Here is a 17,208-nt window from a genome sequence, read left to right on the forward strand (position 1 = left end):
ACCACGGGATAGTAGCAGAAGGAAATGAGTAAAATAAATCACAGCCCATTTCACGGATCCTAAAATTGGATCATATTTCTTAAGTTTTCTCATCGGGGTCGTGAGCAACTACCGCGTATCGGTGCGTATCATACGCGATAGTGCGGCAGCTCTGAATGAGGTGTGAAAAGGTATCCCTTTCTTGTCTCTGGTGCCAGAAACGCCAAGTGTGTTTGTTTGCTTGACCCGCAGCGGGAACAGACCGTCCGTAAAGGCTAGCATCAGGTAACCCTAAGGCGTGCGCTAATGATCCGGCGACTGAGTGGGTGATAAGTACGGCAATGATTCACGGTCGATTGACTTCGAATGTACGGTGACGGTGACCTTCATGCTGCTATCCGTGGTGAGAGTGGGCGTTCTGAGCGATGGTGTGGCGGGTACTTGCTAAAAGGTGTGCGCCACGATAGCTGCAAACTCGACATCGAAGTTGTTGGATCAGGAAGTCAAAGTCCAGACTGATCTGTTGACTGTCTAGTCAATCGTCGGCTTAAGCGAATGCTTTGGCTGTGCAGCGTTTCATAACTGCACGGACAGAAATAAAGCACAACAAACAACGAAGATTCATGATGGCAGCTTCAACAAAAACTCGCGGCACACAAGTATCGGCAAACAGCTTTTCGAGATAGAGGGCCGATTATTGATTCCTGTGAGGTGCTCCGTCCAATCGGTACGCGCAACATTCGAACAGATGTATCCGTGTGGACGGAACCGAGCAGCTTACGTTCCAGATAATTGATAGCCAAGGACGTGCGATGAAGCTGCCAACATGCGGAGTGTCACGTTGTCTGTTGGGAGTTTTGTCTTTACCTCTTCATTAATTCTACTCTCGTCGGATTTCGCGGCACAGCTACGGAGCGTTTGCCGTCCACTAAGCCATTATCATTAGCCTGCAGTGTGTAGACAGCTCTATCAAAAGGTGTACTTGCGACGCGCACCAGTCCAGTGTTTCGGTGTGACAGTTCTCTATCCTACTCGTCTTGGTACGGTGATACTGTGGAATGTTGCGCCATTGTGAACGCCGACCGAAACGACGCTGATCTCGCTGCGTTAATCGGGATCGATGTCATGTTTCTGGCAGAGCTGGACGCCTTATAGAGCTATATTCTAGCAAAAGGCTTGGAGCACCGGGGAGACGTCATAAAAATTCTATAGCCACCCGCTGTCACGGTAGGAAATTGAAAAGATCCATCGATCGTCGGTAGTTAGAAGCAGTGATTCGGGCTTCTCGTTCGAAGAATTAGTGTCTTCTGGAGTAGCAAACTCCAACAGTAGTCCAAACTAGTGGTGGACAAAATAAAAAAGATGACAGATTAATTTACCATCCTGGGTGTCGGATTTTTCCACGATGGCGTTAGCTTTAAACAACTAACTCCTCTAGCGCACTGGTTCGAAAGGGTTCGAGGGATCAATCTTGCTTATAGAGAATTGAGTGTGCTCGAATTCAGATAACGTTCCTATTCTCCTATACATAACGAATCCAGCTAGACGCGGGATTTCTACGACGGACAACCCCCTGAATGACATCGCAACAACCGTGATGCTTATCAATCTTTTACCCAGTATTTCTATGGATGCTGTCTGGTTGGTACGATCACAGATCTCTGGTAGAGCTGTGCCGAACTGTCAACGATGTATGCCATCGTTCAAGTAGTATATTTCATTCCTCTGAAATATAGCAAGCTGGACATCCAAAAGACGGCAAAGTTCATGATTTCTATGAAACGAGAAGTTTTGAGGTCGACGAAAGAAAAGTCCAGCATTTTAAACAATCCCGTTACAGATTGTTCTGGGTATTTTCTTCTCTGTTCCTCCCATCTCGTTTAGCTGGTTCTATTGTTTCGTTATTTATTGCCATTGCTTTTTGGGACTGGTGACTCTGAACTTTTCTGAGCTCCAGACCTTCTCGCTTTCGCCCACCGACATAAACGTTCATCTTTGCCGGTATCTGATTTCGAAGATTTTGTAGTTGCTCTCATCATTTTTTGTTGTTGTATTTTTTCTTTCTTTCCTGCGGTTTACATCTACCGAACCTGCAGACAGTTCTTTATGCTGCTCACATTCTACCAACAATAGCATCTCGTTGCACACATCATTGCTACTATCGTGATGTTCATCATAATCACCATTATCATCATCAGTGCGTCGTGATCACCATTTTGAGCATGAATTAGCTCAGAATCAGAATTACGGCATCATGTGTCATTGAAACCCGTTCGATTTCTGTGTTCCTTTGTCCGTCCCGTTTTGTCTGATTTACATGAACGGTTCTTTTGGTTGATTAACATAAGAAATGTGTTTCGCTCGCTAGCAAAAGACTACAACGCATAACAGAAACTGTAACAACACCACGCCAGTTCAATGAACCTTAAAACATGTACGTTTTTCTATCCATATCCAATGGAAATTAATGTTTTTTTTTTCGTGGTAGGAAAACAGACCTTTGATGTGTTTAAAATAAAACAACTTAATCGATTGGGCGATTGGCAAAACTCAGGTTAAATCTTTGTTTCTTTTGGGTAGGTGACAAAATCTCTTCATTTTCTCCCCTGCACATGGTGTTTTCCCGTGCTCATACACAAGAAGTACTGTTAAGGTAGTATGGCTGAAGTACTGCAAGTTCAGTGTCCCTTCCGGCGGTAATTTTCCGCCTCTCGATTCTCGTTGCGATCGATAAAAAAGTTTATCTCCGTTTTTTTGCTTTCCTTCCCATTTATTCCCGGAGTTCGCGCTTGTATCTTCCTGTTAAGATTCTACCGTTCTTGTTTCTACATCTAAATACGCCTAGACCGTGCACGGAACCGACAAAGAACGTGCGGTCGTCGAGAGTGAGTGAGTAGTTATGATTACACTTATTGCATCATATCTTCCGTTTGCCATTCACCCTATCGCGCCCATGATCGTTCGCTCGACGGCAGCCCGTAATTCCAGTGCTACCCTGGACTGCGTTGGACGGTTACACAACAACAATGCCGTTTCGTTTCGGTTCGCGCTGCAAGCTACAAGATGCACCCGACTGATTCTAACACAAACGTTCTAGCAGCCTTCCATTAGTCCGGGTCCTCACCCTGTCCTGGTCTGGCTTGGCCGGAACATCATCATATCATCAGAATGTAATCGATGTAGCCTGATGAAGGAAGCTTCACCGTGCTCCTGCTCCAACCGGGCCGATCTTCGCTACCAAGCGCGGGTAAGAGGTCACTGTCCCGTGGGCACTTTGTCGTTGGTTCGTTATTTTTGTTTTCGTTCACCCGATGCAATTGACTCAGTGTCCCGCGTTCGGTGTCGTGATGCAACGGCACCCCAAGTACATCAGTTTCTGCCGTAAACTAAGCAGCAAGCTAGCAAAAAACAAAAAAAAAACAGTTCGCCGTGGGGTTCTAGATTTCAACCCGGGGCAACCTCCCAGCAAACAATCCCATGCCATGCTTTAGAAGATGTACCGAACCCGTTAATCCAACGGAGCACTGATGCTGCATGATGTATGGGAATCTCGGTGCTTCACGCCGGTCAATTGAACCATGAGCCGGGCCAGTGTGAGTGCGCAATCCAACTCGTGAACCTCATCATTTTCAGATTAGATCGATGCAAGTCCCGCACAAAAAGGAGTGCGCAGAGAAAAATCTTGGTCCGAACGTCAAAGCGCTCCATCGATCGAAGGCACAGAGTTACATTTCCTCGGCAGGCGCGTTCCGTGTGCTTCGTACCAAGGTTTAGGTTCCTCCGGGAGTGGCGGGAAAAGTTGTAATTTTCGTTTATCAACGAACTTGAGCCCGATCCTGTGGCCCTTTGGGTTGGGGGTGGAAAGGAACTTGGTTCGAAATGCATCGCCCAGATTCACGATTCCCGCACGTTCCCGTCCACTTTCCGTGCGATGATTGTCATTCGCGAGGATGAGTTGGAAGAAAGCGCCCTTAAAACACGTATTCTGCGAAGCGTCATGAGCTTTCACGACCACGATGGAATCAATTTGTTACGAAATGGGCATCGGAGCAGTGAGGCCATCATTGGAGTGACTCCAATTTGGAGCTAGCGGCAGGATAGACATGAACTCATGGACATAGCTATGTAACGGTTTTGCCGGTGTGCCATCCATCTAGAAACAAGTTCGTGAAACTGGACCATACTGGATTAGGATGCTGTCTTTGGACGATACGGTTGTGGCATCCATGTACCGGATGGCATATGGGCTACGAAACAATGCACGAAGAATATGGACATTGGTTTAGAGAAAACATTGGTCGGAGTTGGGCGCAACGAAAAGGAAATGACTAGCCACATTCTAAACATTTGACGCTCGCTAAGAGAGATCGTTTGCTAAATGGTAAAGATGTTACCATCTCGGGCACATCGCAAACCTACCATCGTGAACATATGGGACTTTGCTTTTTGCTGAGAACCAGGAAGTCTACCATCGGAACGAACGTAGATGAAAACTGGATCCATCTGCGCATAATGTACCGATCGCGTTCGACCACACAAAGCACTGAAACTCAAATGCAAGCTCATGCTACGCCGTGGCTAGCATGTAAAATTAGTCAGCTCAAGATGATCTCAGTTGGTCGGTTGGCGGTTGCCAGTAGCTGATCCGTTTGTCATTCACAGATGTTCGAATGTTACGTTGAAATCGCAATGGATGTGCAGAAATAGGGAAGATTCCCAAAGAAGAAGGGAAAGATGTTCAAAAGTGTATATGTTTCCATACCAGCTTAAGTAGGTACTTTAACCGATTGATTACAACATTTAATTCCGCGTTCGAGTGGAAAGAAAATCAGGAAATGGTGAGCCACGATCGGCATCCTTAAGATGAACCGCGAGCAAACATAATGATTACAATAAAACAACCATGGCAAGATTGTAGCCACGGTGGCATTGGTTCGATTTTCTGCGATCGCGATCCGTTGGCCTAGGAAAGGACGAAACGTTGCTTTTTGATGCCGTTGCCCACCTAGAACCAGATGAACTAATTTATATAATTTCGCTTCGATTTGTCTGACGGTTTTTAATGCGCTCGGTTGGACTGTGTGTTTTTTTTGTTTTTGTGTTGTTTCGTTGCTGTGTTGTTCTGTCCGCTGGAAGGATTTTATTTCAATTGATGCCTCTGCTGCATCTCGTGGCAACCGTTTTGTTGCGGCTGCTGCTGCTGCTGCTGATGATGGTGCAGCATCCCCAGAAGACGGTGAGCGATCGCTGCCCACTGATACGGTGGAAAAAGCCCGTTCGGGAGTTTGGCTTTGCATCGTCTAACACGCTTGATTGTGCGGTGTAAAACGAGTTCCACGGAATGCGTAGCAGAGCACATCCGTTGGAAGGTTTGGTACCGGTCCGACGGCCGGAGGGTTACGGATTTGTGCTAGATTTGTTAGTTCAGTTTGTTCCCCCGTTTCTTCTGCATTATTTTAGTTTGTACCATTTCTAACGGGACCGCAAATGGTTTACAGCGCCGGGGTTAGCACAGTGCGCGGGCTGGTGCTTCAGACTCTCCAACCCCTTTGTCCATTGTTTTTAAGCACCCTTCGGTATCCGGGATGCTCCAGATGCACGGCTCTTGACACGTTCGCAAGCGTTCCCAATGTGTCTAGATTATGGGGCAGACCTTATTTTCACAATTAACTAAAGATGAAGAGACAATCCGGTTCATTATGAAACGTATCACACTGTGAGGCGGGCCACGATATGCTGAATGACTTAACTAGAATGTATTATGCAATTGCGCGATGGAGGAGGTTTAATTTTTGTTAGACGGCATATTTTGTGGTTTTGCAATGGAAATTTCATTCCAAGATATTTTCCCTAGAATAAGGTTCGTTGTATTCTAATAACCGCTTTGCTATGAAAAATTCAAAACGTTCCAATGTTCCGTTTATCGATGTATCATGAAAATGACATGAATTTCAAACATTGAGTAAATTTCATCATATCGTATAGCAATGGTAATTTATTTGAGACGAAGCTTTCTCTATCTCCGCACATACATTAAGCTAGGATATTTTCCGTACAATCGGGTTAAGCTTATGCTACACCACGGCTAATACACGCTGTGCGTCTGAATTAAGTGTACCTATGCTAAGCTAAATGATTGAACGATTCCACCCTTAAAGAACATGTCGCGTTCGCTTCCCTAATAACATGCATACAATTTATGTAGCGATTATTTGCTCTGTCATGATAGCATGTACCAACGTGAGGTACTTCACGTACCCCATTGGCGGCTTCCTCCCTGGCACATTGACAGTACATTGGATCGCTTTTACGCGACAAGCATGTTACACACGGCAAGTCAACATATTAACAAGAAATGCGACAATGAAAGGTTAATGCAAATTTATTAAACCGACCACATGTCGCAAAACTCCGTGCTGGAAAAGCCACTGGCAGTGCGATGGTGCAGCACGCGCCCAACATCGCTGGAACGGCTGGCGGTGCATGGTGCTCGAATTGATATGACCATTTTTGCTCACATGCCACTGCCATCGCCTAGCGCTTCCCGGTACTGAATTCTGGCATTGCATTCTACGCCAGAAAACAAAAGAAACACTGCACTGCGGCGATGAAGAAAAATGAAACACAAAATCAACACTAATTGTCTCGGCAGCACAGGTGAAACAGGATCAGGTCGGTATAAAGAGGGAAAAAATCTCAACAGCAGAAAACACTTGACTGACTACAAAAAGGCAGACATGGGTGCGTTTCCGCTGCAATCTGGTGGTCGCACAGGGGTGAACAGGGGTGTACACGGGGGGGTGTAAGCATAGCCATTCGCTGACACTGTTCTTGTCATTCGATGCTGTCGCACACACTTGCATACTCGCGCTGTACAGCATGTGCATCGGAGAGTTACAAGGAGTTGGCTTGTTTTAAGCTCGTTTTAATTACGCCCGTAAATCAGTTACAGGACCAGTCATTATTGCCGACCCGCCGTAAGATGTTTTGAATAATATTTTACCTTGACTGTTTGCAGTGCTGCTGTGGAAAAGTCGAAGAATTTCCATCATGAAAACAAACCAAATAATAACATAAACGGTGGAGAAATGTGCCACTAATGGACGACACCGTTCAAATCATAAAGTATTAGCATTCCATCATACCGCTTGTTGGTATTGATTGAAGCATCAAAACAACTTTCATATACCTAACATTGCATGTGGTGCAGATTCATCCCTACCTTGGTAGGTGGACCAAATCCGACCCCATTACGTGAACGGAACGGGTTTCTAAAGGGTTGAGCAAAAATATGAAAAGTAACTGCAGATCTTGCGGGAATTGCCATTCGTGATGGAATCTAAGTTGGCAAAACTAGATTCTTCCCAGTGCAGATATGTTACTAGAACGATGAGCATCCTCGCCCGGTGGGAGGGGGAAGTAAAGAGAAAGAAAGAGAACCATTAGAGAGTGTCCTGTCTGACTGGTCGAAGAACAGTTAGGCGGTGCGTAGGAAATATGAATGCTAATTTTCTCACAACCACCACCATCAACATGCTTGCGGGGGTAAAAAAATTGTGCTCTTCCTATTACGCCATTCGATGCACGATGCACGACCCGACTGCGGTTGTGATAATGGCTTTTTTTTTTTTTTTTTTTTTTTTTTTTTTTTTTTTTTTTTTTTTTTTTTGTTAACGGGGAGGGAACCTTCAAAAGGTACCCACCTCGAAGGGCGGCTTGCGGCTACAAACCAATCCCTCCGAGATGGGTTATGTGGGATTCATCGTGACGCTGGGCCCGAGAAGCGGACCCGGCAGCCGATGGGACCCTAACTAAACCACTCCTCGACCTGATCCGAACCCTGCCGATGACCCGGTTGTGATAATGGCTTAAGGATACGAGAAGGTCGTTCATTTACCTTCCGTCCCCAAGCAGCGCCGTTGCGCACGATCAGTCTCGATCATCAGCAGGAGATTCATTTTTCCGCCTGAAAACCCGTTGGACGTGACGTGTTGTTCGTACGATCGCGATCTTCGCGTCATTCGTTCGGTCTGCGTAAGAATGTGCGATAAGCGAACTCGTTGGAGGATGAACCGGTGCGGGCGATAAAAGACGCTGGACGGGGTTGAGTTGTAGTTGGGAAGCAGCAGACCATCGCTCATCCATCTCGTATCATCAGGCTCATGTTTAATGTATGGCCAAACATATGTTTATTCATATTGGATCAGAACAATCTCTATCGGGTGCGGGTTGATCCTCACCAACGCGAGCGAGAGAGAGAGAGAGAGAGAGAGATGGAGTGCTGCAGAAGGATCTCGCATCCCGTCTGCCTAGACCGCTAGATCTATGCGGTCTATTAAAATAATATGTGTTTATAAATATTTGCTTCCCCTTTCATGCGGATGTTCTACCCTGAACCCTTGCATGGTAAGTGTAGCAGCAGGTTAGAGCAGAAGCTGAAGCCGATCAGTTACGAGATCTCTGCAAAGAAGGCACAAGGCTGCGTGGCGCGATGAGTATGTTGTTGTGCTGCGGTACTTTTATTTCGACCGACGGGACCGCGATTGTTTTTTCTGCCCGGCTCCAGCTGGTGCTCATTTTGTTTGAGCTGCACTCAAATTCTTCAACCTTTCCGTGGCTCACTCACTATCCACGTTGCCGTTCGCGTCGCGTCTGCCCATTTGTGGGGTGAGGTTGTTCAACGAAACGCAGACCGAAAGCAAAACCCCACCACTAGCGAAGCGGGCTTATCTATCCGATGGATCTCTTATAAATAAATGATTTAAACGAAGCGAGAATTTCATTTTCCTTATCACTTAACAGAATCTCGTAAACTGTACGAACCGAAGGTACCGGATTCACAATTACGCTACGCCGGCAATGATGCTGTGTATCCTTTTTGCTGTGAAGTAAATACCGCTCAGTTTTTCTTCACTCCCCAAAAACACGGTGTAACGGAAAGGGTGGTTTTGGGAGGGTGGAAGTGGGGATGCAAAAAATGGCCAACAAATACCACTGTAAATCCATTCCCCAAAGGGATGATTTAGTGTGATGCAGAGGAAATGTTGGGTCGTGCGGCATGTTATGAGGTTGTTTGCATAGAGCGTTTAAGTGGATGCAATCGTGTGCAGCCATTAATTAAAGCAATTTAACACCTTCCTACCGTACCCGTCGTTCCATGTGCTGGTGCTTTAGTTTTGCTACTTCCACCTTAACCATACATAAGAGAGCAACATAGACGGCATTCCGTTCGGGTTTGGTACGGGGTCAGTACACTGATTTTTTTTAGGGAAGCCCGTTCGCCTCCGAAGCATTCTTATTAGCTTGTTAAGATGGATATAGCTATTGAAGGTACCATTATCGATTGCGACGTTCCCTTTATCTTCTCTGTGGGACATGTGGCTAGAAACGGAACAAAGTTATGTCCGTAAAACATCCACAAGCACATCTACAAAACTATTATGTCCCGTAGGATGTGAGAAATTATAGGTAAAAAAGGCCAACCAAACACCTTTCGCCACTTTGCAACGAGCTGATGATTATTTGCCCTTTTCCCGTAACACTTACACGCAAGTCATCCTTTGTGCGTTTTGCTGCATTTGAAGAACGTTTGATCGGTCAAACAAATAAATGCTTCAAAATGGACGAAAAGCGGGAATGGCAACTTTACTGCTAGTGCTGCTAGTGAACGTGTTTACCCATCAGTGCGAACAGGAAATTATCGATCTCGGTGGCACTTAGCTCTTCATTGTCGAACGAACAGAATCGAATCGGATGAGACTGTCGAGGTTCTGTCACTGTCCAACAGCCTTGCGGTGATGGGCTCAACCACACGGGTGTGCCGGATGCTTGAAGAAAAACGCAATCATATGCTCCGGTTGTGGTTGAAGAAGGAAACAAAATAATCATGACAATTGTTTGTAATTTCTGTCCTCACGATGCTGAACAGACGAAGACGATGATGATGATGACATGCCCTGGACAGTTCCGAGAAGAAGGTACGGCATAATTATCATGTTTCATGCCTGTAAGGTGTTCGACAGCAGATCGGTAAATGCAATAGTGTGTTATATTTCTTTTTAAACCTTTGATGATTTTGTATGAAATGTTGGTTAATTTCGTGCTTCGTTTTTGTTTATTGTTTCTCCTGCATCGTCAGTTATCAAGTCATAATTGCATTCAAATAAATCTCAATCAGTTGGAAAAATGGAACCCTTTTTCTTTTTCACAACTTCACCGTGTAATGAAAGAATGCCATAAATGGTTTTGGTAGGTTTTACATTTCGTTCCCCCGGGGTCCAATGTTACCAGTGATTAAAAACAGGAAATTACTCTATAGTGATTTCCGATTTGATGTGCCACACGGCGTTTGCTTGATTGAGCCCACAGCTATTACTTTTTTCTGATCTTTCGTTCTTTACGACAACCGGTAGAGGAAACAGGAAACACCTTCGCCTCATCGTACTATTGTTTTTTTTCTTCTGTCTCATCTACATATCATATGCCTTGCGGGTTAATGCTTTGAAGAAGGTTCGAATTTCCACACTCCCTTATACACACAAACACACATGCACACTGCCATGCAAAACGATCGTGTAACCAAATCGATTGATGGTTGACAACCGTCAAAACAGCTTCATGCGGCTGTGTGGATTCTGCCGGCGCTTTCAACACTGCCAAGTTATTCGGCACCCGGTAGGAGCAACAAGCAACACATGCAAAAATGGGGACAAAAGTCGATAAACTTTTCCAACTGTTCGTTCCCGATGAGTCCGGAATGTTCCCTTGCCGCCTGTTTGCCTCGATTGCTACGAAAATGAAGGCTTTGGCGACATATCATGTATTCGGTACTGGTACCGGACGATCATTTCACCATCGGCTTATCGATTGGATTACGAAACCCATTTCAAATTCCCGGATTATCCCGTTATTTTGCTATATTTTTCACCATATGCCGCGACGGCGTTGCCATGTGTTGCCCTTGTCCGAAAATGAAAGAAAAAAAGCACACACACACACAAGACGACGGAAAGACGTGACGCCAGTCACCGGGCGTTTGCGTTCGTCACCGCTTTGCGGACGTTGATTACGTAAACAGTGTGCGAGCGAGCGAACGAGCGGCCAACTGAAACGACCAAGAAGGCCTATACGGCCAGTGTACGGTGTGTTGGTGTACTCCTGCATGCGGTTTTACGTTCGGCACGCACACGCGGAACCACTTTTTCGCTTCTTCGACGAATATACCGGTACACCCGCGGCCCGCAGATTGGCGGATGCGTCTGTTTGAATGTTTAATTAAAGCTGGCAACTAATGCGCCACCATGAATGGGTGCGACGAAAGACTTCAATGCCGCGTGTGGAAGAAAACTGCAGGCCTGTGCTAGTGGGTGTTAGTCAAAGTCACACATTGTTCGGTTAAAAGCCAATTTTCGAGGGAGTATGTTGATTTGACTTTTTTTTTCTCTCGTTTCGTTTCGTTTCGGTTGGCAAGTGAGACGATCCCAGTGCCGTATAATTTATGCGATATGCTAATGTCGAAGAGCGTGGTGTTGCGCTTGCTAACTGACGAAAAATCTCAAGCAGCGAGATAAAGTACGAATTCTTCAAATGATACCGAAAAACCAAACCCACTAAGTGACGCAACTACCTAAGCGAATCAGTTGACTACATCATGGGATTAATACCTTGACCATCAGCTCATCAGTTTCTTCAAATCGTCGATTGGGCATCGTAACCGGTCGTTCCGCGATTGATGAAGAATGTTTTAACTTGAACAAGCCCGGCCGCATCGACCGATTGAGCTTTTGCTCTGATACAGAAAAGCACCGTTTGACGGTGGTTTTTGTTTTGCCGTTTCCCGGGGAGATTATCTTTCCGGGGCGAAAAGGAGGAAAAAATACAACAACATTCACGCAAACATTTCTGTGTTTCCGATTGGTTCGTGTTTGGGTTTGTCCAGTGAGATCATTTGTACGGCGCAGCGATAATCGCAATCGGTTGTTGTTTTTTGGTAGTTTGTTCACTTATTTTTGCTGGCTTCTATTTTGTTTCGAACAGCATGGTGCGGGTATTGCGTTTGCTGCGAGCTAAACATTCAAATCATGCTCCTCGACCGATTCAATCGTTCTACTTTTAAAAGTTAACGTTAGGTTCGATGTGTACCGTTCTCTTTTTTCCCCCAAAAGGGATTAAAAGATCCATACGCTGCATGTATGTATGTGATCACAAAATCATGTTACCCACTACAGCTTAATCTTTAAAACACATCTCACGTTTCGTTTGTTCTACGTGCGTTACGAAAGAGTAAAAGAATTGTGAAATGTTTAACAAGATATGATTTTCAACAAAAATAGTAAATTTAAAACTATGTTATATCTCTTTCTCAGCCATTTGGGTTACAATTGAGCTCAAGGTAGAGATGTTCATGTAATTAGGTAATATGCAAACTCACTACCAACCATGGCAGCGTCATCGTCACATGACTATAATAGTACAGTAGTAAGCGTACACCCACCCCTACAGAATGCAACCACGTAGTATTACGCGGGTGAGAGGTTTTATTGGATGATAAAAAGCTCGTAGGTGTTGGCAGCGTTGGATGCGTACTCCATGAGAAATTAGTCGAGATACATGATGTACATACACACTCTCTCGCGTGATCGTATGCGCACACACTAAAGAAGTTAGAAAACGGGTCAAGCTCCATCCAACTAGCGCTAGCACTCTGGGTCGTCCCATTAAGCGTTTGTCAGTGGGTCCGATTGGAAAGCAAAACCGATGGAACAACTTGAGCTGCCTTCTAACTGTGCATATGGCAAGAAAGAAGGTTCAGTTTAAATATCAAACGTTTGCCTGCGCGGTTCGAACAAGTAAAGCAAGCGCATTTGCTAGCAACAACCTTGGGCTACACCTACTTCGTGTCGGAGCTTGAATCAATGGCTAAAGAACCGATTTACAACCGGTTTGGGGTCTAAGGTGTATGTTTTCATTAAATCTAAAACTAATACAGTCAAATGAAATAGAAACAAAAGAGATTACTTGTTATGAGAAGTTTCCGTAAAGAGTTATTTTTTTGTGTTACAATTAATGTACATAACGTATGTATAAAAGTGTTCCATTTTCATATTCGCACAGTTCGTGGTATTGCAAAAAATCGTGAAAACCTTTTCCAACTCCTCCCCAAATCGTTAATCACGCTCGTGTTTATTTTCATATGTATTATGCAAATACCTTTTTTCACAATAACGCGAGTCCAAGCAACAACCCTTGGTATGAAAAACAAACGACTTCAATGCTTCACGCATTTCCAAGCAAAATATGCCAAAATTCAAGCGACGAACCCTAAATCCGGAGAGCGCACGCAATGTGTCAAGCAATGGTTTGCAACAATTTGTTTCTGCAATTTCGTTAGTTTGTTTTGTTTAATTTCTTCTTTTCTTTGGTCCACCCGCATGAAGTGGAGTTGCAGTATGTTTTCGTTTGTCGGTTTTGCTCGATGTCAAATCTCGCGATCACCGCATGCTGCACGATCGCACCCCAAAGGATCGGGTGTGGACATAGCAGCAGCGTGGAATTGTAAAAGAAATTCAACACGCTGTCACGATTTTTCCCTCCGCACAACGGGTTTGCATTAAACTGCGGAAAGGTCCGCAAAGGCACCACCAGCAAAAAAAGGCCCACAAAACATGGTTGGCCCGTCGCCGTGAGGTCGAGGAATTAATCAGGTTTCATATAATTTTTTTATATTATTTGCTTCATTTTGCTCACCCAAAATGACCCCCTACCGTTCCAAGGCAGAGAGTGATCCCGTGCCGCAGGAAAAACGGTCCCTTATTCGGTCTCGTATTACTCAATACATCGTTCCAGCGGGCGAGTAGTTACTGTACGAGACTCTATAACCCGTGCATTCATACTTTTACTTTGCGCCTCAGTTAGCCACGATTTACCTTCAAAAAAACCGGTGCAATGTCCGAACCACACCCAGGCAAAAGTTTCACTTTTATTATGCACCCTACACGGCGGTCAGCTTCCTGTTGCTGGCCGTATTTAAATGTATTCTCCTGATCGTGGTCACGGAGTCACACATGCACAGAGTCGGTTAGTTAACGACTCACAGCATCGCAACGATCACTTGCATATTGCACTCACTCAAACACATATCCTTACAGTAAGATTGCAAAAGCACGAATGCGAGAGTACACTATGGCTTATTCCAGAGGGATTTCCACCAGTTCGAAATTATTTGTTGTCTTAATTATAACGTTGATTTACCATTGCGTTAACAAGTTTATTTTGTGATATGTAAACGCATCCCCGACGGCCAAGTGATAGACCTGAATCGCAAGACCTGTTTTAATTCTCGCAGCGAATGATGTTGGATGCCACACCACGCATCTGACGAATCTGCTGAATTCAACATTTCCACTAGAACACTACCACGATCTGAGATCGCGTGCGAAAACCAGTCCCGTTGCTTTTGCAAGTTTTTTTTAATGAACATTGCTCTGATGTACAAATTAATTTGTGGTAGAAGAAATCATTATAATATCGAAGCTTGTCGTTTGAAATAAATCCACGTTTTTTTGTCTTATGTTTGAAAATTAATTAAATAAAGAAATAAAAGTTTACTTTTTGTTAACGTTAGAAGAAATATTCAATTCACACGTCACACAGAAAGACGGGAAACTGGCGTTGATTTCTTAATACGCCTTGGTACATAGAATATGTTCCATATTGCACTTCGCGTACTCTTTGTGTTTCTCTGCCAGACGGAAAACAATGGTTTAAGATGTGAGGTAGATTAAAATTGTTTCTACAGTGAGATGGGTTTTTTTAACCGTCTGTTCCACGTACGAACGGAATCTTCCACTTCGATGCACTTTGGCATTTAAAGCTACTATGTGGTAAGCAAATCTTGTAGCTTCCTCTATAGGATACTTACCCAATATTGATGAATGTTTCCTAAGCGTATGCATCTGAAAATGAAAAAAAGTTAAAAAAAATTAAATCACTTGTAATAAGATGGCACAAAAACTATAATAATTTAATCGGTGCATCGATTGCATAATGTGAAATGAAAAAGATGAAAAAGACAGTACGGATGACATCACATCTGGTGGACGATTAATGGTGGGGAAGGCTGAGAGCTACGGCATGCTACTAACAGGGCACGGTTATGGAGGAAATCGACACTAATATGGTAATGAACTATGCACGATGCTCGGGCGGCACTGGTAACGAGACTCGGAAAGCAGTAGCAATAGCATCAGACGGAGAACCCTGTAACCCTAGCTACCTGATAATTAATATGCACTTATTGTCATCGGCTTCACCAACCACTCGCGGGCACGTACGACGTGGACCTCATCTCCGACAATAAGCTCGCTGTGTGTATGTGTGTACGCAGGCGGTGCATCCGGTGGCACTGCACAGTTAGAAAATCTCAAAGAGGCCAAACACGTCGTCGTTTCTATCCTGTCGATCGTTTTGTTGACAATCACCACCCTTGCTAGCCGGTAGCATTCGTCCGCCTGCTCGTGTCATCATCACGTGAGGCATTCAGTGTAAATCTTTTCTCGACTTTGAACGTGTCAGCCAGTGCGGATAGCTACTAGTCAGCCACGGTCAAAGGTATTTATATTCAGACTTTTTTTCTTCTAAGCCCTAGGACGGGGGGTTGTTTGTTGGACCTTGTTGTGAAAAGCACACGAAATTTATTCATATCGCATCATCGCTCACTGATGTGAATACAAATACACATACACCAAGTACCAGAATTTTAAGATTCTTTAGTTTGCTATCTAGCTAAAGTGGCAAACACTTTAACACGGGTTATTTTTAGAGCTCTCGAGAAGGCACTCGAGTAATTCGGAACTCGGGTGATTCATTCATGCCAAGCGCCAAGTAATGTTGAAGTGTGGAATGGTGTTCGGTTTTTACAAATTTGGTCTACACATTACCGATCGCTAACCAATGCCTGGTTGCGGGTCGAAATAAACATATAGCCTTATTCTTTTATTCCATTTTAAAGCACCCAATCTTCAAACGGCTTCCCCACACTGGTACGAAGGGCGCGAATAATAATTACCAACATTTCGTGATGTCTTAACATAACGGCATAACGGCACAACCACCATCGGAGTCGTGAATGCTGCTCGTGAAGGTGCTTAAAACACAGTACAACCCCGAACCCCGGAGTTGACGATGTTTGTGCACGGCCGGTCTCGTCATTAAGCCGTGATAGTGAACCACCGCGAAGAGAAAGACTAACAGCAACACACCAAAAAAAAACCAGTCGACAAAACCCGCGCCGACGGGAGTAGTGGGAAAATATGAGATGCGTCTTCATTTTTCTGCGTTGTACTTAGAAAACAATGGAACATAATTTTGCATACTTAAATACCACCACCATTATACACACACACACCAACAGACGCTTGAATTTGCTCCAGCGGCGGCACAATCTCGTTGGTTTCGTTTCATACAGCATAGAAAAATCATCAAACCCATCAAAGACCACTACACAGCCCGGCAAACCTGCGAGATCGCAACTACTTTGCTTCTCCTTTCCCACCCACTATACAATTTCTCCCGCGGGTTGGTAAAACAGCGCACCAAAAAAAAAGCACAAAAAAAAACAGAAATACTTTAACATTCCCGATGAATTTGCGCAGTGGGAGAGAACATCGCCCAGGCAGAACTCGGGCCCTGCTGTCCGGTTATTGTGGTTCCGATTTTTGCCATGTTCTTTATCCTCCGCCCACCACCCAGTTCCATTTTTTATCATTCCTTGTTTTCCACACGGGGGTTTTTTTGCTTCTCTCTTGATATATCGGTGATTTTTCACAATACAAAAATTCATGAGAAACCACCAGTTGCACCTGGACCTGGACCTGGGCTGGAGGTCACTTTTATGATCAACTATATATGCTTGCCATTTCTTCTGTACCTGCTTCGCCAGTTTTCTTCTCCACTTATCTCGGATGTACCCCTTCGTGGGGGTACGATTGGGTAAGGTGAATGGGTGCGGGGATCGGGATGTTCTTACAATTTGACTTAACCTCTACACCGTGCGCATCTTCCACTGAGGTGAATATCATTACGCTGAGCTGAGTGCGAGTTGGATCGCGGGGTTTTTTTTTGTTGATGTTACGCTAAAAGAATTTCAACAAGATGCATTGAATGGGATTTCATTTCAGTAAAAGACGCATTTATGCAGCTGAAACCAACGCTAGCATAAATAATCAAGCA

The 17,208-nt window shown here is 44.6% G+C and overlaps 1 protein-coding gene across 1 annotated transcript in view; it reads right to left on the bottom strand.

Moving 5' to 3' along the window:
* The window catches only part of LOC125762678 (uncharacterized), a 146,052-nt gene that overhangs the window by 104,654 nt on the left and 24,190 nt on the right, over nucleotides 1-17,208 (bottom strand). Inside the window, exon 2 of the mRNA XM_049425058.1 lies at nucleotides 14,900-14,933. Within this exon, the coding sequence (XP_049281015.1) occupies nucleotides 14,900-14,933 (34 nt within the window). The remainder of the gene's footprint in view (nucleotides 1-14,899; nucleotides 14,934-17,208) is intronic.

Source organism: Anopheles funestus, chromosome 2RL (genome assembly GCF_943734845.2).
Source record: "Anopheles funestus chromosome 2RL, idAnoFuneDA-416_04, whole genome shotgun sequence".
Taxonomy (NCBI): domain Eukaryota; kingdom Metazoa; phylum Arthropoda; class Insecta; order Diptera; family Culicidae; genus Anopheles; species Anopheles funestus.